Below are 24,391 nucleotides of genomic sequence, written 5' to 3'. Positions count from 1 at the left end.
TGGGGCTAGCTGGTTAGCATGATCTCCCGCAACACAGTACTCAGTGACTTTTGCGTAACGTCAGCTCTGCTGTTTCTTCACGCTCCATTGTTAATGTCAGTTCATTTTTTGAATGAAAACTTTAAAATCCTTGCTATGTCGTTTTAGCTCTGTTGTGGGGGAAAATACCTTTCAATGCGTAAAGTCCCGAGAGCAAGTTGCTAATTATACCCGTCTGCTGTTTGGTAGTGCGCAGGCGGTGTACAGCAGGTTTAAGCCGCAAACATCCGCCCATTGCAGCTGAAGTCAACACAGTGAGAGCAGAGAAAGTGAACCAAAACACTCGTTAGACAATGAGCTAAAACTGGTCATAAAGCTCAGTAAAGCCGAGAGGAGCAGCTAATTCAGGGGATGATTGAAAATGAGAATGAATCCATTGTTAAAGGACAGAGAAACGGCCTCAGATATAACTAAAACTTGTGGTATTTTCCACTTTGGTCCCTGTACCCAGAGTCAGTCTTCTCACCAAACTCTCGGCAAGAAATCGAATAAGCGTATATACCCCAAAACGTCTAATGACTCCTGTAATGTAGCGTTTGATGTCACAGGGCTCTCTGCCCAATTGTTCGCAGTATGCCATTACATTTTTGCAATTATTACACAGCAGTTACATAATACCCGTTGCATCATTAAACAGGGAAAACAAAGTAGCCTTCACAAATCCAGTAGAGTAGAACCTGTCCGTGAAGTGTAAATGTTTAACTGAATTAGCCCTTTTGCCTTCTCTCACAACCCCAGTGCACTGGGTTACAATATGTGGCCATATGGGCTCTATCTAGCATTACTGTCACCCCTCATTTATTATAGTGAGAGAAGATGGCCCCGCCATGCCCCTCAAATCCTCTTAGCCAACATTTGGCTGATTGATTTTTTTCCCCTTCTTCCTCTGTTCAGATTATCAATGCGATAAAAAGCAGGAAGTCGTATATTATTAATGCTATTCAGCCTCATGGGTGGAAGCATTGGACGAGAAGGAAGAAACATAAATGTTTCAGCAGTGGCCACGTCTGGAAGAATAATATCAACGCAGCGTTATTGAATTTAAAGGCAGAGCAAAGTTAGTGGAAAAAAAGAAATGAGTGATGTGCGTGCGATTCGATGCCCTCAGCAAAGCACCTGTTACACGCGGAGAGGGAGTGGATGATGAGTGAAATTAGAGTCCTCACCTCTGGTTCTTATGAAGATGAATAATTAATCTGCTCCTTTAATCAAATGAAAACTCCACAGCTATAAAGCGCATGTAGCTGCAGTCAGATACGGAGCACAAACACATATGTCCATGCCTTTTTTAAAACATTTTTAAACTATCATTTATTTAAGGATTTAAATGTTGCAGGATTCTCCTAAACAACTGAAGTAGATCTAATCCCCATTCCCAGAACTCCAAAGATCCCAAAACTACAGTATTTAAAACCTCAGTGTGCGGTACAGCATGTGCTTTTAGCTAAGCGGCTACTGTAAGGATTTCGGTTTTCAGTTTTTATACGTGAAAATAATGTTTTGGGGTTTTTTTCAGGTGAATTTGTCAACCCGGTGCTTACAAAGTCTTGGATTATGCAAGAAAAGCTGTATGGAGCCATTAAATGTTGTTTTTAGCATTTCTGCATTCACCTGAACAACAGATGTAGATTGGGACTTGTTTTATAATGTCAGACAAATAAAATCAGAAAAGCCTCATACGGCTTTATTGGTGAATCCAAGCCTCAGGAAGCCCTGAAGTCCCCAATTAAAAAAAAACATGCTAATGTGCATGCTAATGCATTTAGCTTGAACATGTGGTCCAGCTCCATGTTGTTGAAGACAGTTGGGGTGGCGGATTCAAACAGCCTCGGCCCCTATGTGTTCTCCAGATGGCACTGCACACTGTCTCTCACAGATTGTATACGGCTCTGAGATCCTTCATACGTTCCGATGAGTCCCCCCCCCCCAGTGCATCCTCTCCCTCTGAACTATCCTAAATGATGATTGTGGAGATTATGTATTAGTAATTCCTGCCAGGTCTTTAAAAGAATGCCCATGCTGTGTGCTTAATACTCAGCGGAGGGATTATGCAGACCCCTACATGTGGTGTTGTGGCTGCATACCTCCAGTCAGACTAAACCCAATCTGTTACAGATTTGGACTAAAGAAGAGAGGTGCAGTAAGCACAAAAGGGAGGGGGGGGGCAGAGGGCGGTGTGGTGCTCATGCTTTGCAGTACATTCCACTTCTTCTATATCATGGGGGATCAGAGCTAAACCTCCCTTTAGAGGCAGTATTTTTATTTTTTTACGTTAAGAAAGAATCTTGGCTCGTGTTGAGGCTGTGCGCTTTATTATTTCTTCTTTCTCGATTCTCCCCTTTTTTCAAGGATTTTTATTTTCCCTTTGTGGTCGAGGCAAACCCAAATCCCCCTACAGTTTCCCCTTGAATGTGGGTCCAATTAAACACACATGTGGATTTTCATATCGATGCTCATAAAAGGTAAACTCCAGCGATTTACATTACATTTACATAAGGAATGCTAAGTACCTACACATGTGAGGTGTTAATATCTCTATCAAAAGCAGATGGTGATCACTATTCATTATTCTCCCTCTAGGTGTTTCATTGAGCAAGAATCTCACAGTCAGGCAGGATTTTTGATTCGTGTAAGTCCCATAACGATATCCTTTCACATCAGGAAAGGATGGATTTTATGCATTTGGAGTTTTTTGACAGATCTGTCGAGTCTGATTTCTGTTTTAAACGTGGTTAGCCGATAGGTGGAGCACTTTAAAGAGCTAAACTGATGTTCATGCAGGACTGAAGGCCACAGATTTTACATCTGTTATTATGTGAACTTTTTGTTCCACGTGTGTAAACATTAAAGTTTGATTTACTCGTGAAATCCATACATAAATATCGGAGGAGCATTTGGCAGTAAAGGTTTTCTGTGGGGTTCAAAACCTGGCATGAGTTGCCTTGTTTCACTTTATAATGGTTGTCAGCCAACATGCGTAAAGGTCCGTGCGCTGTAACATGATCATCAGCGATCAATCAAAGCGTGTTGCTGCATAAATGAATGGTTATTCATAAAAGGGAAGTAGGCAAAGCCAGGAACGGTGCTGTAAATTGGGAACATAACAACTGAAAAAGCAGGTGATCTATATATATTTATATTTCAAAGATCCATAAAAAAGCAAATCTGTAGTTTTGGGAAGGAGAATTCGAAAACGATGCCAGTTTGAGCAGTTTCCAATATTTAACAGCGCATTTCAAAACTGCATGTATGCCAATCCTATAAAGAAGGAGCATTTGTATGGAGAATGGGTCCAATTAGTCTCCTTTCCAAAAAGAAAAAAAAAGAACTGCGGTGTGTTTAGACGGGTGTCCTGCTATGTTTTGCTGCCCCCTAGTGGTGAAACGACAGTAAAGCGTCATCATCACAGTGACTTATGAACAGTAGACAAAATGGAAAAAAAAGCAACAAACAAAAGGAAACAGAAGGTGCTTTTCTTTTTGGTAATTTAAACAAGTTGCTTTTATTCAGTGTTTATTTCCTTAATCCATTTTTTTTTTTATTTCTTTTGCAAACATTCTGCCAGCAGGTGAAGTTTACATGAATCTAATCTGCTAATCGTCTCATAAGAAGCTCATTAACTTACAATCAGGCGAGGTTAAAAACAATTAAAAACTGGTGTTTGCCAGAAAACAACTTTGTACCGTCAGCCAATGAATGAATGAATGAATGAATGATGTTATCAGTCAAACAACACACATACCCATGCGTGTAGGGAGGGGAGGCAAACACACACACACACACACACACACACACACACACACACACACACACACTCGCTTGTGTATTTGAAATACAAAACAGCAATGCACAAACAGAACCGCGGAAACTAGTGATTAGCTGTGCGGCAGAGGTATAATTGGAGCTTCTAATTACAGTATGCCTCATTGTTCTCCTCTACCTCATAATTTACCACATTTACATCCCAGAAAAACAATAACTTTGGTTGTGGGATCGTAACGGGTGAATGACTAGAAAGGAAATCTTAAGTTACAGATAAAACAATATAGTCGAGGCCTTTTCTTTTTTTTATTCACATAATCTCCACATCTCTAAAAACATATGCTCAAGCTTTTAATGTTGAGGACGTGAAATGACAGTAAAAGCTTCTACGGGAGGGGAGAGACATTGTGTGGTGCTGTATCTACATTAGCTTTATAAACGTATGCAATATGGCCTGGCTACAAGTTGCAAGCATTGAAGATTATAATTACATATTAAGTGCTGGAGGTACCAAACACTACTTAAGCAATAGTTCCTGCGAAAAACTGCATGTAACAAAAATGTAAAAAAAAAAAAAAAAAAAAAACTTAATTACATTGCATATTCGTTGCTATAGAAACATTTTCTTATACAAAGAAAATTAAATACAAAACGAAACTTCGCTGAGATGTCTAACTTTTTGCTCTAGCTGAGTAAATACTTCACAATTACCAATTACATTCCAAATATGACCACATGACCTCAGATCAGCTGTCAGTTGTTGTTTAAATTAGAGACCCGGGTTTGGATGGTTACCCTTCTGACCGGGGTCTGATCCGCGTTACGATTGGCTACCAGCTCCTGCAGCTGCAGCGACCCCCCGCCGATGAAACAGAAAGCCGGGCACACGGGGCCGGAGCAATCCACGTGACCTTCCCACAGAGGTCGGAGAGAGTGGGCGTCATAGAAGGTGACGCGACCCTTCTCAAAGTCAAGGGACACACCGAGCCGGGGCGGCAGCGGGTAGGTGAGGCCTGTGGGCGAGGAGGGGCCGTTGCTGATGGGGTCGCGGGCGCCGTTCCCGTGGTTACTGTGGTGGTGGTGGTGGTTGTGTTGGGGCAGGTAGATCTTACCCATCCCCATAGTGAGGAAGCAGAAAGGTGGAGCAGAGTCCAGGGCGTCCTCCGCCCCGCTGTCATGACCGCTGTCTGGGTCGTAGCTGCAGAGGGAGAAAGTTTGATGAATGAGGATGTAAACAACCACTATGATGAGTCATCTCCTCACTTCATTCCTTATTTCCATCCATTATAACATTGAGTGCTGGATGAAATATTCAGATCCTTTGCTTAAGTAAAAGTACCAATACTACAATGTCAAAATACTCCAGACAAAGAAAAAGTGCTTGTTCTGCAGAAGAGTTGTCCCTGTGAGTCATACAGCACATCATTATATAAGACATTATTTGATACTACTGATGCATCAATGTGTAAGCACCTTGTTGTAGCAAGTCAAGCGGCTGTTTTGAACTAATTCCTACAGTACTGCAGTGTTTCCCAACCTGGGGTTCAAGCCCCTTTGAAGGGTCACAAGACAAATCTTAGAGGTTGTGAGACGATCATCAAGGTACGATAAAGAAACGATAAAGAAACAGAAAATAGACAAATTGATATTCCCCTTTTTTCCCTGTGGATGAGATAAATTAGTTATTCAAAGGCCCGTCTTAAAAGTGTAGCTGGAAATGAATGTTTGGTGGAACTGCTAACAACTCTGTTTTTCGTGAGGTGTCACTTTGAATTATTACATGAATTATTGAGTGTGTCTGTGTGTATACAGTACACAGTACAGTGTACAGTATACATATCCTCAGCTACTCACCGGGGACTGGCCATGTCTTGTGGAAGGTGAAACCACTCCTGCAGTTTTGATTCCAGACCAACTCCCACCTGTTCAAAAAAAAAAAATTAATCATCTTTTAAAATTTACTCAACATTACTCTGGTAGTAAATCTTAACATCTCATTATTCAGCAAGGAATCTCTCTTTCCGTCCATCCGATCTACTTCACACTTTGTAGATCTGTTTCAAGGAGGTGCAGTGTCAAATTTGGTGCTATCTGGACATGCAACATGTGAAGACATTTGAAGTTAGCTACACGGGCCTAAGCCAAAAAGCTAATGGTAGCTAAAGTCATGGATGCATAAAAAGAATACAGTTAGCAGCAGTTAGCAGCTACTCTGGTGATATACTGCCCCACATTGGTTAGAAGTATGAATTGAAGTTGGCCGATTATTTTGCATTGCGCCTTTAAAGCAAGAACATTGACTAGCATCAAGAAAAACTCATTGACTTCCTCCACCAATAGCATGTAGTATCCACTACATAAAGTGCTACAACTACAACTATGTTACCTTCACCAGGTATGACCCAGGCTCTACTGAGCATGCCCAGTAGTGTCGTCCCTGTGTAATAGCCACATCTCCCACCAGGAGGTCCGAGGTCAGGTGACAGGAAGTGAGAGCGTGGTCGGCGGCCTGCAGCAGAGAGAGACCGGGGACGCTGCGAGCCCCCCGTTGTTCTTTACTGACCACCAGGCGGTCGGCATGGAGACCCCAGCGAGAGTCCAGGTAGAAGTTGAGCACTGGAGGTGGGGGGGGAGACAAGGAGAGAGGGCACGGCAGAAAAAAAGGAAAGAGAGGGAGGGGAGGAGAAGAAGACGTGAGGGTAGAGGGAACACAAAGGCTCAGGTGCATTCAAAGATGATATAAAGGGTTTTTTTTTTATATGCGACAGCAGAAGTTTGGGAGGCGACAAAGGGAAGGCGTTACAGATTTACAGTAAGAGAAAGGAGAATACGAAGCAATAGAGAGGAGCGACTGGGGAGAAAGGAACAGAGAGCAGGCATGCACCTCCTCCCACCAGCACTGTAAGAGAACAGGACACTGATCTATAAATTGATGACTCGGGGAGTTAAATACAGAAGGTAGCACAAAGACGCTCTGGCTGTGGGGAGTACAGACTTTTTTTTCCAAAGGAAGTACAATTTACAGAGGGAACATACGCAATAAGCAGGAGGGAGAAACACCCGACGGGGAAACGAGGAATTCACCATTCACTCAAATCGACCATTAAAAAGCCCAGGATCTGAATCCGATCCATGTTGTTAAGCCTCACGCCTTAACAAACTGCAAACCTCATCGGCGCTCAGACAGATCTTGCTATAGAGCGGGAGGCAGAGGGGTGAGTGGGTGTCTCTAAATGGGGTGGGGGGTGGAAGAACAGAGGATGCATGGGATGGACCACAAAGAGAAAGAGGAGACGAGATAATCATGTCGCATGGGATGCAGAGGGGGTGGTCAAGAGACATGAGTGCACTTCTTACGTTCCATACGAGGCACGGAGGTTGGCGGCACGGAAGGAGCGCAGGAGAGGGTGACAAGTACAAAGCTGTGAAATGGAGATCACACACACAAGAGAAAGATGGAGAAATAAAAATGGCAAGAGGGAAGTGAGGATGTGTTGAAAGTGGAGAAAGTGGTGGGAAAAAAAAACAATTGGAAAAAGAAAAAAGATGGGGATGGGCAGAAAGGAAGAAGAATGAATTATTAACTTCTCACAGTGGTCACCATCCTAACGCTGTCATTGTGCCAGGACATAATAGTCGGTGTGAGGAGATGAATGTGCTCCTGGATGACAGCAGCTGCAGCTTGATGTAGGGATATAAGGAGATTTTTTTTTTTTTTTTGTGCGGCTGTCGTACACTTGTCCCTGATTAAAGTGGCTATGAGTCATTAACCAAAAATTGTAGAGAGCCTCTTGGGCTTGCTGGGTGGAGAAAACAAAAACAAATGTATAAATGAGACACTTGATGCAGGTTCGGGAGGATCCCTCTGACATTCTGTTCAAGGATTATCCCAGTTGAGCGTACTGACTGTATGTAACCACAATTAGTGGTTAAACAAAATTCTGTGCCAGTTCTGTGGCTCTGGTGTCAGTCTTACCATGTGGACAACAGGAACGTTCCCCCCTGCCAGTAGTTCTGGAGGACAGAATCATTCAATATTCAAGCAAAATTCTACTCTTGTCTTTGGAATAAAATGCCATGTATTTCAGATACGCGCTCAGAGACAACCAATTCAGGCATTCTGTGCCAGCATTTTATCAGCTGATAGGGATGGGTCTCGAAGGCTCACACCCATGAGTCGACAGTTTAGACATGGATAAGGCCATACTTCAAATTTTGCCCGGTGGCACGTTGCCGTATTGTACTCAAAAATTTCCTCTGCAGCCCAAAAAGCGTTTTCTCCACAGGGCAACATTATCAAGAGATGTCTGTAAACTGCAAACAAGGTAGTTTATGACTCTTAACATTATGGATTTTTAATTCGTGGAGGTTTTATACCTGTAAAACTTTCCTTGGGCCAGGAAAAGAGATTTAAAAAGCCTTGACGTGTTAATTGTATAGTGTAGTGTATTATTAACACAGCAGCAAGCACAAGAAGTGGTTTTTGCAAGTATAATTAACTCTAATATTTGGATCGGTTTGTGTGTGTGTGTGTGTGTGTGTGTGTGTGTGTGTGTGTGTGTGTGTGTGCACGTGCTCTCACCTGGTGCCGGTGGGGTGTGCAGGTACACCTCCTCGCTATACTCCCCGTAGCCCGCCTTGTTGCAGCCTCTCACCCGCAGCACGTACACGCTGTCCATCTCTAACCTGTCGATCACTGCGCTGCTCCCGCTCACTTCATCCAATCGCTGCCAGCCCCAGCGGGCTGCAGCCAGGCCGCCTCTGATCCCGCCTCTAGACGCTCCCCCTGGTACCACGCCCCGGCGGCGGTACTCGACGGAGAAGTGCCAGGCGGGGGCGGACTCTTGGGGCAGTCGCCAGCACAGGAAGAGCTGGTCGTAGGCCAGGGTGCGCTGGGTATCAATCACTGGAGCCAGGGGAGCTGTGAAAAATATTTGGTTTAATGTGGAGTTCTGGTGAATATTTCAAGTTGTACATGTTATAGTTGTGCTGCTAACTATATTTCTTGTCTTTATGCTTCATGAGACAGTATACATGAGATAAGAAAGACATAAATAAGCCCCTGTCTTCCACTTTCTCCATCCCCACCCTTTTTTTCCATTCCCCCCCCCCCCTTCCTCTCATCACTCCTCTCCTCACCCTGGATGAAGTTCAACTCTGTGAGGAGTTTGAGTTCTTTGGAGACGTCCAGCTGAAAGTGTCTGAAGGATGGGTCGGCGGCCAAAGTGAAATGCTGGAGATTCTCGATGGCTTTGCTCAACCTGGTGCGGCAAAAACAAAGCAGGGAGAGCAGCGTTGGAGGAATAGAGCGTTCACATGATGCTTCCATCCAGATGGGTGTGAGGGTGGGACAGATTGATGAGGAGGGAGGGTGTATGATTATTTTTAAAAAGATAAGGCTGGCAGCATTCTGTGTTTATCTTATTGTCAGCAAATCCTATGAAGGGAACCAAACCAGTAATACATTGGTCTCTCAGTACCTTCCCTACTGTCAGAGACTGTTCAATTCCAGTGAAGACAGACTAAAAAAATATTGTTAAATGATTAGTCATTTCCCCAAACAGCTGGGAATTACAGCCTCAACTGAACAAAAGAAGCAAATTCATATTACTCCAGTGCTTAAATCTCTTGTTTGAGTCACAGTACAAAACAGAATCACCTCTAAAATCCTATTAATACTTTGTTAAGTCCCCTAATGACACATCTCTGACTGTTAACAATATGATACGACATGATACCAAACAATATGATACAATATGATACGATACGTTACGATACATTACGTTACGTTACGATAAGAAAAGATATACTTTATTGTCCCCATAGGGAAATTTGTCTTGGACTCAAATGCTGCACACACAAATGCTTCCAAATTATGGTAAAATAAACTACAGAAAACAAAACCGCACCAGCTGTGTCAGTCACAACCATAAATTGCTCATAACAAATGTTGCACCCACCCCCATAATAAATAAATAAAGAACACCATGAGACCATTGCACAGTCCCTTCAGCCTCAAGCAGCTTTGTTTAAAAGTTTGATAGCGGTAGCCGCAAAATGAATTTTTAAAACAATCGAGCACAGTGGTGGGGGGGCTCTGTATCGTCTGCCACTGGCTTAAAGATTATGACCAGATCAGGCCTCTCAGGTCATCAGGTGGTGGTCTGCTAGCTGTATCTTGGATTAGATCTGCAATCTTACCTGCAGTATCTGGTCTTTATAAAGAGAAAACTCAATGTATTGGTCACAGCCAGGCCGGTAATGGATTTGTGGGGCTGATGTCAATACTTACATCACAAATTGTGATATTGAGCTATCCTTATGTACACAGAGCATTTACATGAACACACATCAGTGCACTGAAACAGTAATCATCTATCTATCTATCTATCTATCTATCTATCTATCTATCTATCTATCTATCTATCTATCTGACCTATTTCAGGCTTTGGAAATGTAGATAATACATGTCAGTTGGATCAACTCACTGCTGCTTTGGATCTTTTTTATTGGGATTTATTGGCAATAATACAAATATAGAATATCATCATCTAACGTTCTCTGGGACGAAACAATAAACTTACAGGAAACGAATATATTGAACTTTTCTATTTCGAGCTTGTTTTGTTTTCTGCAGAAACTTGACGCGTGAGCGAAACCTCTTCGAACAATGTAGGAAATGAATAAACAGCGACAGACAGGACTAATCTCAGGTCTGCTCGCTCAAAATGATGCGAGAGTGATGCCAGTGAAAAACAAATGAAAAAACCTGTTATGGGTCTGGCGAGAAGCCTGCACGAAGCACGGCTGGTCCGTTTCTTTCAGCAGCTCCTGGGTGAACGCCATGAGCCCCGCGTGTTCCATCAAGCTGCGTCTCTCCGCCACTTGAGCAGCCAGCGCCTCCCCTCGTTTCTGCCGCGCCGCCTCCAGAGCCTGGGTGAGCGAAGCGTGGCGCTCCGCCAGAGCGGCCGTCAGATCCCTGATGCTCTGAGCCAGCTGCTCTCTGGCAGACACGCTGTTTACCTGGTGGTGAGTAACACAACCAACAAGTTTTAGCATCTGGAAAGAACCAGTTGATGCTAGTTGACAACGCTGTTACGTTACGTTGAGTCATGGGGTCTTTCATAGAAAAAGCAAAGCACACACAAAAAACATCTAATCTAGTCGTGTTGTGCAAGGGGAAACATTTCAAGTTGATTTCCTATTTCATGTTGAAAGCTTATCTTCACGTGTGTCACGTTTTACTTTCCACTTCCTGTCTCTGTCTGTTTTCCCACCCTTTCTCCTGCTCACCTGTGTTCCCAGTGTTCTGTAGCCATCTTGTGTTCCTGCGCTCCTCCCCCGCCTTCCCACAACACCTGTCTCGCATCCGCCTCATCAGCCCTGCCCGGTTCCTGGTGTTTTTCCTGCTCCCCCTGCTTTCCTCGACTCATTACCTTCACCTGTCTTTCTCCACCTCTCTCCACCACCTGCATCTCACCCCCTTGTTGGTTTAGTTTGTATTTAAGTCTATCATTTGTTGAGTTTTGGTTGGTTGGTTGGTCCTGGCCCTGTTTGCTCCCCATGTTTTACCTGTGTTCCTGGCGTCATCCTGGCTTTTCTACTTCATCTAGTTTTGCAGTAGCTGTTTGTTCACAACCCTGTCATTGCCTTCCTGTGTCATTTGGCACACAGCTTTAGTTCATTAAAGCTCGCTCTTACCAGAGCAATCTGGTATTTTTATTCAAGGTAACAGTGCATCCGTTTGGTTGCGTGAGGCAACACATCAGAGAGTGACCCTCACATTAATATTATGTTGTAAGTCATGTTAATAGATCTTCGTCAGCAGAGGCATTTTTCTAACTATGAATCCAACAACATCCAGCGTTTTACACTATTTACATATTTTGCTTTGTTTTAATTGAGACACTACACGTCTAAAAACGGCGGTTGTCCTTGTGTGGAGTCAAATATAATCAAACGTTATTACAGCTGTGTTATACTGTTAATCATTCCTTATGGATGCCTCATAGCCTAACTGTTGTTAATGATAGCATTACAGAATTAAAAATGTCCTTAAATCTGCTTATGACCACGTTACAGTGTGTTATAAACATTGTATTATTCATGTTTATAGCATTTAGCAATGGTAAAGGGGGATCAGGGAGATCACAAAGGAAAGTGTGCACAGACACAAGTTGGCTGTCGGTCAAAGAAGCTGTTAGCTGGGTGGCGTTAATTCTGCTGGTATGTCCGGCAACATTTTGTCATCCCAAAGTATTAATCACCTCGGTCTGAGTGATGGAACTCTCCAGCTGGGTAATCTGATCCAGAACTGTGTCCTGGTTGGACAGAATGTAGTTCATCTCCTTCGTAATCTTCTCCTGTCAAACAAACGACAAAAAAACAACATAGAGACGACGAACACACACCAGGCAGCTTAACTGTTACACACAGCTTCACTGTGCATTAACTCTGCATTAGCTTGTGTATTGGACTGTTCTATACTGCGGTATGTGGCTTATCTCTGATATACTGAAAGCTTCTTTTCACCTTTTCAAGCTGCATAAAATATTCATTCGCTCAGTGATTAAACTTGAAATGGTAGGGAAGCAACTATCAGGCGTGCATTCTGTTGAGTAAGCATAATCTTAGATATGGTCCGCCACTGCTTATGTTTATTTAAATGTTTTACATTTTCAGAACCATCCCATGCATTGATCCCTAGAGTCGTACCTTCAGGGCCTGGTATGCATGGGCCACTGGCAGGATCTTGTGTCCGGTGTGGACCCGGCGCAGTTTGCAGAGAGGACAGAGCAGCCGCTGACAGGATCTACAATAGAACTGTAGTTTCTCCTGGTCATGCTCCGGACAGGTCAGAACCTGAGGATAAGAGTGGATTTAAATTGAAATTGTACTTATCTGAAGCACATTTTAGCTGAAGCGAGAAAAAGCAGATCTTTGAATTGTGTGCATGAAACACACAGGTGCCACAGGGCCAGTTTCCATCAGGCAAAGAATAAAGCGTGTAAAGCTGCATTTATAATTAAATGTATACACACATATTTTGTTCCTGTTGTTACAGATAACAGATCTGAAACAACAGTGGCCCAAATCTTTATTCTAAAGTAGGCTACAACACGTTCTTTCACACTGTAAGATCTGTGTCATCACACAAAAATATAATTTAGACAGACTTTGCTCGTTTTACAAACAACGCTTGGTCGTACTTTTTTAATAATGCAGTGCTTGTAAGGGCTTTGCGGATTTTTACTAATGGGTTTATTCTGTTAAAGGCATATTTCCTGAAGGTTTCTTAATCAGTCTATAAGCTGATATGGCTGCTTTTGGGTTGGCAGGTTGTGAAAAGAATCATCCTCCCTCGGGACTGGCTAGATTTCTAAATTATTTTGAATTATTATAGAAACGTACAACCTTTTATGACAGCAGGAGAAATCCATGAGTATTTATTAAAGGTCCAGTTTGTAGGATTTAGGGGGATTATGTTTTCATTGTAATCACCCGAAACCACGAGTTGTTGTGTTTTCGGTACCTCAGAATGAGCCTTACATTTCTACAGCGGGAGCAGGTCCTGCTCTGTGGAACACGCCATTTTACACCGCCGTGTTTCTACAGTAGCCCATGACGGACAAACCAAACACTGACTAGAGAGAAGCCCGTTTTTTATCGGCCAACGAAGACGAGGCTGAGATAAATTGTTGCAATCTGCAACTTCACCTAAAGCGTACACACATTATCATAAACACATAGTTCGGATCACAGCACCAATCAAAGATCATTTTATTTCACAACCTACTAACCCCAAAAATCATTTTGTGAATGACTTATAACTGATCTTAGCTAAGGATAAATTAACCTATGATGAAGACATTAGTTACCACTTTAACATTTACTTTATAAAGGGTGCTGTGTCATAAAGCTCTACTAAATGTTCTGACGTTTTGATTCTTAGAATAACTGGTTCCAACTCTGTAAACACAGTGCACAACTACACTGAATGATCATCTTTGATTCACATGCCATTAGTTAAGAAATTGCAAGGGCATTACTATGCAATTAATCACCTGTAAATTAAAGTGTTACCCATTAAATTACATACTATAAATGAATTTCGTATCCTGATGTCTCACCTTCGGTCTGAAGTTGAGTGTGGGTTGGATGTGTTCGTGCTGTGCTCGTGGCGTCCCCCAAGGGTGATACAGCTTAAAGCACTCATTACAGAAGTTGGCCCTGCAGTCGGCGCAGCCTTTGGTGGCCTCCAGAGCCTGAGGAGGCTTACAGAACTGGCACATCACCGCCACACTGCCCAGACTCACTGTGTGTCTGTACCTGGTGGTGGTAGGGTGGAGGGGGAGCAGGAAGAAACAGAAAGACTGTTTTAGCTTACAACTTTTTAGGGATGAGAGCGATCTGCTGCGGGAAAAAAACAAAGCCAAAGCAAGGTTGTGAAAAACTGATAGAGTGAGACAAACAGCACTGAAGGGGAAATAATGTGGCCATAAAGCAACCAGACAAAGGAAGCACACAGTCAGCCGTGGTGGCTACAGTGTGTTGCAGTGCACACTCTGCAGGACTCAACAGCTCTGCTGCTGCTGAATAATTACACTCAGCAGTGGACGTGTTCACACACCTTCTGTTTTCAGGGCCAAGTCATCTATTCATGCATCGGGCCCCAAACATCAGAATCACTCTGCAGGTTGTTTTTTTTTTGCATATCGCTGCATTTCCTTTATCGAACATATGTGCTTGTGTGGGTAGGCGGCCTACCTCTCTACTATGCGCTCCAAAGTGAGGTTGCGCAGGCAGTCAGTAAGGCCTTTCTCTCCCAGCTCCACATCTCTGCCGCAGGGGACACAGGGAAACATCATCACCAGGGGTGGGCCCTCCTTACGACGTCGCCCTGGATACGTCCCGTAGCCCGGAGATCGAGGCATGGATGGTGAAGGCGGATGGGGACCTCAAATCAAGAAGGAAAGCCAGTTATGAGCAGAGGGAGACAGAAAACGACAGGAGAGGATTTCTCTATCCAACGTAAATATTGCATATTAATCAGGGAAATAAAGGGAGAGGGTTTTAATCCACACGAGACATACAGTAGACATCCCCCCTCTCTCCCAGCTCATCAGATCACATTGATATGAAGAGGTAATCCAAACCTGCCCGCAGAACGCGGTCGATAGGTCGCTGCTCAGCTTTAGGCGTAGGCCTGCGGGCCTGGCGGGGCGAGCGGGTGTTGGGTGTGGAGGCTGGGGAGTTGGGCTCCGGGGGAAGCTCTGGAAGCGGGTAGCCGCTCGCGACTAAGACCTCCGAGGCACACATGAGGCAGACGCTGTGCTGGCATGGCAGGACCACGGGCTGTTTGACGATGTCCTTACACACAGGACAGTGCAGCTCACGCTCCAGGCTCTTCATGTTAGACTGTCGGGGGCAAAGAAACGAGGGGTTATGATCTGCAGAGGTGGCTCAACATTACTTTACTATTCTTACAAAGTATCCAAAGATATCGCAGTTAGTTGAAAATTATAGAACAACAACAGAAGGAAAAAAAAACAGAGAATCTGGCGCAGCTCATCCAGGGAAATGCAAGTCCAATCCCTGAGGTCTCAGGGGAATTTGAAAAGATGTTGACTCGCAAGTCAAGCTTGTGCACCTACTTTCATATGCTAAATATTTTAGCATAGCAGCTACAGGGAAGTTTAAGTTCTCTGGGCTTCGATTTGACTTGCTCGACAACATTTGAGCTGTATGGGGCCATATTATATATTTTTTGGTTTGGTCTTGATCATTTTAAAACAAGTCTCCATCTACTTCAGTTGTCTGGGGGAATGATGCAACGCTGTGAGCCTCAGGAAATGTTAGGACTACAAAACTTCCCCCGACATTACCTAGATTACCTATTTTTTTTCTCTTTTGGGGGGTGAACTGCTCCTTTAAAGCATTTAAAGAAAGGTCAGACTTGCCGGTAAGGTTCAGTATCTTTGACTAAGTAAACTAGATCTTTACCAGTGCTCCAGTGTAAAACTGAGGAGCGACAGCATCACTGACCATTAAGAGACTGAATTTAGAGAGAGGCAGGGAAATAGTGAAGAGCTGTCAGAGTCCCAGACAAGCGACAGAGGCCATCATTCTTGTTAAATATGGATAAAGACCAGGCATTAATTATTCAATCACTGCAACCAGAGTGCATCCCTTATATTGCAGCTCTGCATATGAACATGCTCTTTAGCCAGAGAGATAGTCCAGCGTCGCTCTGAATGTATTTGTGCGCAGCACTCGGGGTGTCACACTTCTCCAAATCTGTGGCTCGATACGACCTGTCAGCACTAAAAGCTATCACAGTGTGAGACTGTCTTGATTTGTGAAGATCAACACATTGTTGGTCTTATGCAAATGTATTTCATATAATCCAATTAGGCTACATGGAGTCAAGTGTGGTACAACTGCCCAGGGCTGGACAATATGTATAATATCATATTGTTTTCATGATACGAGACCATATATAGTCTGAGATTTTGGATATTGTTATATCATGATACTGCCAAAGTGTCCGTCTTTCTACTGGTTTTAATGGCGGCATTACAGTAACATGATGTTCTGAACTTATGAGACTGTTCTACTGGTTCTGATACTTGCCTTTGCCCGGTTAGTCAGATGGACATTATTAAAGAACATTTAGCAAAAATCTCACATGTTAGGAATTTGTGAACGGCACCAACAGAACTTCCTACAACACCGATATCGAAGTAGGGCTTATTTTGTAAAGATTATTGTGATGTTTGATTTGATCTCCTTGTCTGTGCTTTTAAGGAAATTTCAACACATAAAGATATATATCGCGTATCACGGCCTAAAAAAATATTATTATTATTATTGTTGTTGTTGTTGTTTCTCTGGAATGTAGCACCCTAAGGCCATGTCGCCAAATGTAATCATCTATGTAAAAGTGTTTAGGTTTTTGTTGTCGCTTCGTTTTTCTTTGGACGCGTGCCGGACCTGCTCAAGTAGGCGAGCGTGGGGAGAAATAAAACACTGGGAGAAGAACGGATCCTGCTTTTGTTTTCGATAATTGGCATCAAATGCTCAAATTCAGAATTGCAATCGTGACGGCCCTCCTCAACACCATGAGAAGTACATAGTGAGCCATGGCACAGTCGACAAACGGGACACAATTATATGCAAAGACATAAGAAAACAATTATATTTTGTTTGGGGTTTTTTGGGTCATTCACTACATGATGCACACAGCTACGTTCAGTCTACGTAACCACAGTGGACAGTGGTGTGTCACGGTCCAGCTCAAGGACATGGATTCGACAGAAAAGGACACAGGCTGTTGCAGAAACCTGTGACCTCACAGCTACAGTCTGTCCAACCACATGGCCACCCTGCCTCATAAATTATGAGAGGGGAGAGGGACTTGTTCCTTCATCCTTCTCCCTTCGCTGTGATAACTACTCAGAGTCGGTATGTGTTGTCACAGCGCGTTTTCAGTCAGGATAGCCTGATTCTGTTTGCCTCATTGATGCCCTTGACGCACAACCTCAACCTGCAGCCGAAAAAACTGCTGCCGGGCCAGCGGCAGAACATCCTCGTCACTGACGCTGCGAGTTAACCTCAAAACCAGGACAACTGACTGACTGTGCTGCATCGGGGGTTTGGGGATTTTGTCACTGTGGTGTAATGTGATGCAGCATGGGGGACACGCCAAAGCCCACTGTTGAAATCACTGATTCTAGGCCACGCGGACGCAGAATCACATGCATGCTGGGTAAACCCCTCTGCACACCTCGCTTTCACTGAAATGGCCTGACATTTCTCGAGGTGCTCGACGCGCACGTGCTCTCCAATCTGGAGAGCGAGATTAGTAGGCCAGGAGATCTCTGCAGCACCTCACCACTTCATGATGATGCTGCTTTTTTCCACACCTGTCACCTTTTAAATCAATAAATGCATCATCTGTAATATGGATAGTCCACTTCATTTGTTTGTTTGTTTTCTCTTCAGCTCACTGTGCAGCCCTGAAATAAAACAATGCAGCTCCAGACACGTTGCCTGGATGAGACAGAAATAGGCTGCTCGACCCAAACTGAAGCGTTGAAATTGGAATAACTGGATTAATCAACCTACTTTCTCTCTCAGTCCACCCCAGTCTCTCTCTGTGTCTTTCTCCAATGTCAACCCCGGCCTGCCCCTCTCTCCTCCTCCTCTAGCAATTAGCCCCTCGCAATTTCAGGCTTCTTTTTTTAATTTGCGCGTCCACCCGGCCACATATGCACCGCGATGGCTTGTGGGCCTGCCGTAATCCGCCGCTAACGAGCCCAGTGCGCTCTGCTAACGCCGAGCCCGGCGCGCTGAAGGCGTGAAGCAGGCGCTGCGACAGCGCATCCTTACCTTCACCTGGAATCTAGGCGCCATGGCAGGAGGAGACTACGTGTGTGTTTCCAGTCCGGCATCAATACGGCGCTGAATCCTGAAATGAGGGGAGGGGTTTGAGGGGCATCGCAGGAGCCCGACGCGCCGGTGGGATGTGATCCGAGGTGGCTGATATCGTAGAGCACCAAAAGACGTTGTTTCACAGTCCATTCAAAGCATCCCTGCAGGTCACTTCTATATTTTAACCCATTAACGCCGGTGCTACAAGCAGCACACACACACACACACACACACACACACACACACACACACACACACACACACACACACTGCCCCCCTGCATCATCAGCAGCCGCAGCCGAAAGGGTCCTGCATCTCGTCTCCATGGAAACGAGCATCCCGTGAGCTCCCCCCGAAAAAATAGAAGAACAAACGTGTCGTGTCGATCTGTGCACACACTGTTTGGTCTTTTTTTATGATGCCTGACAAGTATGATCAAAGAAAGAGCGTGTTTTTTCTCTCCGGTTCTGAGGAGGGGGGGGCGGGGGGATTCAGCTGGAGTCAGGCATTTTGGGACCTCCAGGAAAAGACAGCGAACCACGGGGCTATGGATTTTCCACAGCAAATGTCGAGTAAAGTCTATGCTTTTTATCGGCTACAGGCAATTTCAACAATTTTATTTCAACAGCCTGCGATTTGGGTGTCGAATGTGAAGGCCCGTTTGAGTGAAACGGTCCGGCAGGTGAAACATGGAGACGTGCCATCCGAGCGGAGACGCGGTCCGCCTCTCTACGGTGTGTAGCTGCCATGAAAATGAGTACGATAAGAATGACGATATTAATAACAATAATTTAAAAAAAAACAAAAAAAAAACACCCTAATTTTATGAGCCATACATCCAGCGACGACACAAACAAACAGACAATATACTCACACTGATACGAACCAGCGCTTCCATCGTTGATGTGGCTGTTTTTAAATCCATCTCCATGTTCAGAAAAGGCTTCCCCCTCTTCCCATCATCTGGATATAAATCGCGATGCATCAAAGCCAAACACCAAACGGTGCATGCCAAAAACTCAAATGTGTAGCCAGTAGTATCTCAAATTCTGCGATTTAAAAAAAAAAAAAGTATTTATTTTGGGTTTTATTTTAAAAAGACACTCGATCTGGACATTTTTACGCACGCAGAGAGCAAAAAAAGGAGCGAGATAGAGCTGCACCACCTTTAAGAGGAAGCTAATAAAAACACACCCAAAAAAATGAAGACATCGATTTCTGAATTTGTTGTGATCGTCAATGTATATCCACGCCGAAGACTAACAGATGCCTGTGGCTTTTATTCCTCACGCAGACATCCCGCCCCCCACCCTTCCCATCCCGCACCGGATGCCTTCAAATGATGTGGCACACAGCAGGGTGAGAGCCTGATGTCACAGGAGGGGAAATTAGTTCCAGTCCTCCATTATAAAACAAACACGGATCTGTGATCAAGCCGTACTGTTGGCCAACATATGTTTAATGCGTCCCCACACTGCTGATAGTTAAAAATGTCCCAGGTGAAAAAAAAATGGCCACTATGCTGCTCAGTGCCTTGGACTTAAAGGGGCACTGTGCAAGATATGGCCAGAATTTGAGTTTAAAACATTCATAAGCTTTTCTTGTTCCAGGAAATGTATGTAAAATTATCCTTAAATGAACTGAATTATTTTTGTTTTTCTTGCCAATTTTTTTTTAAGAAGTCGTATACTGCTAATTTATGGGTTCATACTTTTTACTTATACTTGGGGGACTTAGAGGAATAGATTAACATACTTTAATTTTTTTTTAAAAACACATTATTCTCATGAGCATTACCCAACAGACAGGATGTATCCAATCAGAGGCAGAGTGGGGTGGGTCATGCCTAGTAAGGTAGTGTGATCTAAAATAAGGCAGCTACAGCATTAGCGACTGTTTGTCTGCTGACTGACTGAAGTGTATATATTTTATAATAAATAGATGAAAATAATTATTTACATAGCACCTGTTATACAGCGACGCACATAAGTTATATAAGTAAAGGCTCGACTCCAAACCCGGCACTTCAGGCAGTGCAGGAGCAGTGTTTTCTGTGAGAGAGAGAGTAACTCCCTTTGGTGTGGACTCTGGGTTTTTCATTTTGCAGACCTTTTACATGCACACAAATGCTACATAACACAATAAAGGAAAGGCAAAGACAAAAAAAACCATAGTATGACCTTTTTAATACAAAAATAAGCCTGCAAATGACCTGCTACTGCCCCTCTTCATTGGAAAACACAGTGGGCTCAAAGTTCAAATTAGACAACAATATCACTGAAAATGAACAATGAACACATCTGTCTCTAAGGAAATAAGCTTCAGCTACCCCTGCTTGAGAGTAACTGGCAAAAAATATTGTTCTTTATTTCCTTATTTACACTATCTTTAGCATATAACAGCTGACTGAAAGAGCGAGTCACATTAAACTATACAAACTGGCATAATTTCCAGTTTTGTAGCTGTAAAAATGAATAAACTATAAACAAGTGGATTTGAAATCTCACTGGCTACAAGATGCATCAGTGATCTGCAGGTTGGTGCGAGAGTTGGTCACAAGAAAAGAGAAAGAAGAAAGAGTCGCTTCACTAAATGATCACCCTTTGGCTGTTGTAGGACCTAGGGCAGTCATATATTCTCATATCTGCTCAAATGAGCTGTCAATCAAACGGCTGCCATGTCAGGATCTCCGGTGTTGAGGGGAAAATGTAACTGTGACTGCGGGTTTTCTTCTGTTTTGTCACCATTTATGTAGGGAATCCTTACATTTACATTTAGGGCATTTAGCAGAATACTGTGTTGTGGACTAAATGTTTTACTGAAATCGAACGAGTGGACATTTGGGAATAAGACGAGACAGTCTTGTTGGAGTTTATTGCACTACTGAAACACCCAGACACTTCACTGGTGAGTTATATGTTTGTCTGTTTGTTGATTGCACCTTTCTCATGTGGTTTAATCTTGAGATGGAGAGATTTTTTTTTAATGATGTAAGTCATGACAATGCGCTTAAACTGAGGCATTACCCGGTTCGCTTTGTTGTGCTTCTATTGTTTGGAAAACTAGCCAGTGGTTCATGTAGGATAAACTGAACTAACATTACAAAGACAGCATGAGGGAACAATATGGTTGACATTGTGTCAAAGACATCATGCATTGTGTTGCAGAGGTGTCTGCTGAGATTAGATGCCGTGCAGTCAAGGCTGCACAGCATGTACAAACTTGAGGAAAGTACTGTGTGGATGGAGTGCAAAAGAAAAACCTGTCAGTCTAGTGGTGTAACCCAGTCAAATCAGATTTGATTGGCTGCGACACAAAACCATTTAAAAAAAAATTTAAAAAAATGGAGAGGGTTAAAGGTGTGGAGGTGTATAAAGCATTGTTTTCATCCATTGCTCCGTCACTGCAGCTCTTCCAAGACTGACGCTCACCTGATAACCTCCTCAAGTCACCTTTGGTGAGTAGAGAATCTGAACAACAGTGATCTGTTTGTTGTTTCTTGTCATTTAATGGTTTTAACAATGCACCAAAACTTTTTCCGAAGGAAAATTATTTGAAATCCTAAAACTCGAGAAAAGAAAAAAAAAAGTTTAACTTTTAGATAAATGGTAAATATAATGAGTATTATCTGTGTAAAACACAGCTGTTAAGTTACCAGCTCTGTCTGTGTTTTGTGTCTCTGAGCCAGCTGCGACTTTGCTGGAATGATTGTGAAACCTGGAGTTGCAACAGACGTCGCTCATTTTGGCAAACTTCAGTCTGGAATGTCCTTTTACTGATTCTGAAAACATTCAGAATTTAGCACCAAAACTTAATTTTTACTTATCTTTTACAATCATGTGACGCATGTTTCGTGCTCTCTTCCTCCCTCCACATTCCTTCTGACAACAATTACATGACTGTAGGCATTCAGATTGTGTGCAGACTTATAGCCTGAGTGTTGAATTTGATTGTTCAGTCTTCCAGTGGTGACCACACTGTCACATGATCTGTTGCACTGTGCACCAGTCAAGTTAACAGACTTAGACTTTTGACAGCTGATAACAATCACCAATGCAGGACATGAGGGAAAATTCATGCATCAACAGACTATTTAACTCTTTTTTTGTCTTTCTGTCCTCTTAAACCAGCCATCATCATGACCTAAAAGGGGCTTTGAAAACTGTTAAGGACTTCTTCTATAAATATGCCAACCAGGACGGGGATGCACACAGCATTACCAAGAAAGAGCTGAAAGTGCTGTTTCAGCAGGAACTTAAAATGGAGCTGGAGGTAAGTGACCTCTGACCTCTCTCTCTCACAGTCCTGCACAACCAACACGATGAACACTGGCTTACTGTACACGTGTGCTGTGGTGCATTCAGACATTTAATAGTCAGTGATGCTGAACACTAAACTATGACTCATGACTCAAGAGATTCACATACAAAGAGGAACAATGTGTGTGTCTGAATGTTTGCTGAGACTTTTCTCACCCACAGGGTTGTGAAGGTAAAGAAAAACTGGACAACATCTTCAAGGATCTGGACGACAACAAGGACAACGTCGTGGACTTCAATGAGTTTTGTGACCTTTTTGTGATGATCCTGAAGATCAGTCATTTCTGGCTTATGTGAAACTAGGCGTGCAAGCGCCACAGAGGGTCGGCATAGAGCGCTGTCTTCCCATGACAGGTGCCAACAAGAAATTGAAATGTAACGCTCCCTGAAATAAGCCTCTTTTCCTGTGAGACCCTTGTGCCGCTTGTGTGTTACGGGAGGTCATGGGAACGATGTTTGTGACACTGCTGACTTACAGCTGCATTAACCTCAGGAAATAAAACCTTTTTTTCCTCAGACACCAAAAGTGGTAATCGTCTTGGGCCTCAATATTATTTTTTTAACTAATACAATGAGAGAAAGATGGACCGGTATCAACAAAAACAGACACATTGCCAAACGTCAGATACTCTGCTATTCCTTGCAATTTTCATTTGTCGTTGTCCGAGATTCGGGGAACTCTGCGGTCTGCCTGAACATGCAAGCACTAGGAGTGGCTCAGCCGGGTGTGTTTGTCGTGAATATCCATTTGAAAAACTGGTTGTGCTAGGCTGTCAAAAACAACCAAACTGCCAAATTGCCAAACCTCACACATGTAGTTTATGGCACAACACAGACGGGATCCAAAAAAAATGTTTTAGTTTCTCTCCATTCACTGTCGTACACTTCTGAATTAAAGTCCCTAAATTGAAACTAGAAGGGGCGTGACTCCTCAGGGGCGCCACCGATGAGGAACGACGTCTGAGCTGTCATTAACTATTGTTGTTTAGCGAGTAGAAATAAAAGATTTGTTAGAAAGTGTTTTTTGTGTTTCCTAGAAGTTTTGCACTTCATCCACGCTGCACTTTCTTCTTGGAGTTTCTACATGCTGTGCAGCCGGACCCTGATGTGATTTAATAAAACAACCAAGGCAACGTGTCCTACAGATGTCTTTGTTTTCATCAGTCTGCTGTTGCTCGGTTGGATTTGTCCCTTTCATGCTAACTGTGTCTCGCGCATCAGATCATGAAAACAAATAGAAAACATTAATTATTTTCATTATCAGTAGCTGCTAATGTCCTCCTTCTGGATGCAGTCCTTGCCACCGTAACATTACATATATACAGACTGCCTATTTTTGCATTTTCACTCAATTTACCTCTCATTTTGATTTGAACTTTACAATAAAGCTCCAAATTGTAGCTACAGTTGAATGACTGTTAAAAAGCAGTTACATCTGTAGCCACACACAATGTGCTGATGTAGAAATGTCAGTGTTCACCACTTGTCTCCATGATAAATACTTGCTAGACAGCATACCTCAAACACCAGAGTGTGGGAGTGCCAGCAAGTGTCTTTAAGATATAAACTCAACATTTGAGATCTAAGATCGTTTTAGGTTCATTTTTATGGTAAATTCAGTTAGTCTACATTCCTGTTCTCCATCCTCTTCCCCTCATTATAATCATAATGACAATTTGTTATTGACGTCGGTATTATCTGTCCAAACCTGTACACATTTTAGAATTGGACAACCAAAGTTGTTTGGAAAATATCCACCACTTTTGCATACTGGAGGACTTGACTCCAGCTGGCTAGGAGGGAGCCCTGTGTCTTTTAAGGGTGCATTGTGGTGTTAG

The 24,391-nt window shown here is 43.3% G+C and overlaps 2 protein-coding genes across 7 annotated transcripts; one reads left to right on the top strand and one right to left on the bottom strand.

Moving 5' to 3' along the window:
* Window positions 1-3,521: 3,521 nt before the first annotated feature.
* trim46b (tripartite motif containing 46b) lies at window positions 3,522-19,518 on the bottom strand. Of its 5 annotated transcripts, none has more exons than XM_037093643.1 (12): window positions 19,109-19,518; window positions 14,958-15,219; window positions 14,569-14,758; window positions 13,932-14,130; window positions 12,517-12,663; window positions 12,069-12,164; window positions 10,571-10,824; window positions 8,941-9,062; window positions 8,384-8,722; window positions 6,188-6,417; window positions 5,656-5,723; window positions 3,522-4,999 (listed from the first exon to the last, which is right to left on the bottom strand). In XM_037093643.1, the coding sequence occupies exons 1-12, from the start codon at window positions 19,217-19,219 to the stop codon at window positions 4,555-4,557; spliced, it is 2,463 nt and encodes an 820-aa protein (XP_036949538.1). In that variant the 5' UTR covers window positions 19,220-19,518; the 3' UTR covers window positions 3,522-4,554. The 5 variants fall into 5 exon arrangements, 4 of the variants coding, with proteins under 4 accessions (XP_036949538.1, XP_036949539.1, XP_036949540.1 ...); XM_037093644.1 differs by having other exon boundaries at window positions 19,121-19,518; XM_037093645.1 differs by lacking the exon at window positions 19,109-19,518 and adding an exon at window positions 18,193-18,953.
* A 31-nt stretch (window positions 19,519-19,549) lies between these two features.
* Window positions 19,550-23,702, top strand: LOC119017165 (ictacalcin-like). Of its 2 annotated transcripts, none has more exons than XM_037093648.1 (4): window positions 19,550-19,593; window positions 21,644-21,691; window positions 22,365-22,506; window positions 22,716-23,702. In XM_037093648.1, exons 1-4 carry the CDS (start codon window positions 19,574-19,576, stop codon window positions 22,848-22,850), a joined length of 345 nt encoding a protein of 114 aa, XP_036949543.1. In that variant the 5' UTR covers window positions 19,550-19,573; the 3' UTR covers window positions 22,851-23,702. The 2 variants fall into 2 exon arrangements, 1 of the variants encoding a protein (XP_036949543.1); XR_005074352.1 differs by having other exon boundaries at window positions 19,552-21,141.
* The last annotated feature ends 689 nt before the right edge of the window (window positions 23,703-24,391 follow it).

This window comes from Acanthopagrus latus, chromosome 3 (genome assembly GCF_904848185.1).
Source record: "Acanthopagrus latus isolate v.2019 chromosome 3, fAcaLat1.1, whole genome shotgun sequence".
NCBI classification, from domain to species: domain Eukaryota; kingdom Metazoa; phylum Chordata; class Actinopteri; order Spariformes; family Sparidae; genus Acanthopagrus; species Acanthopagrus latus.
This window is presented reverse-complemented; position numbering and strand designations above follow the sequence as displayed.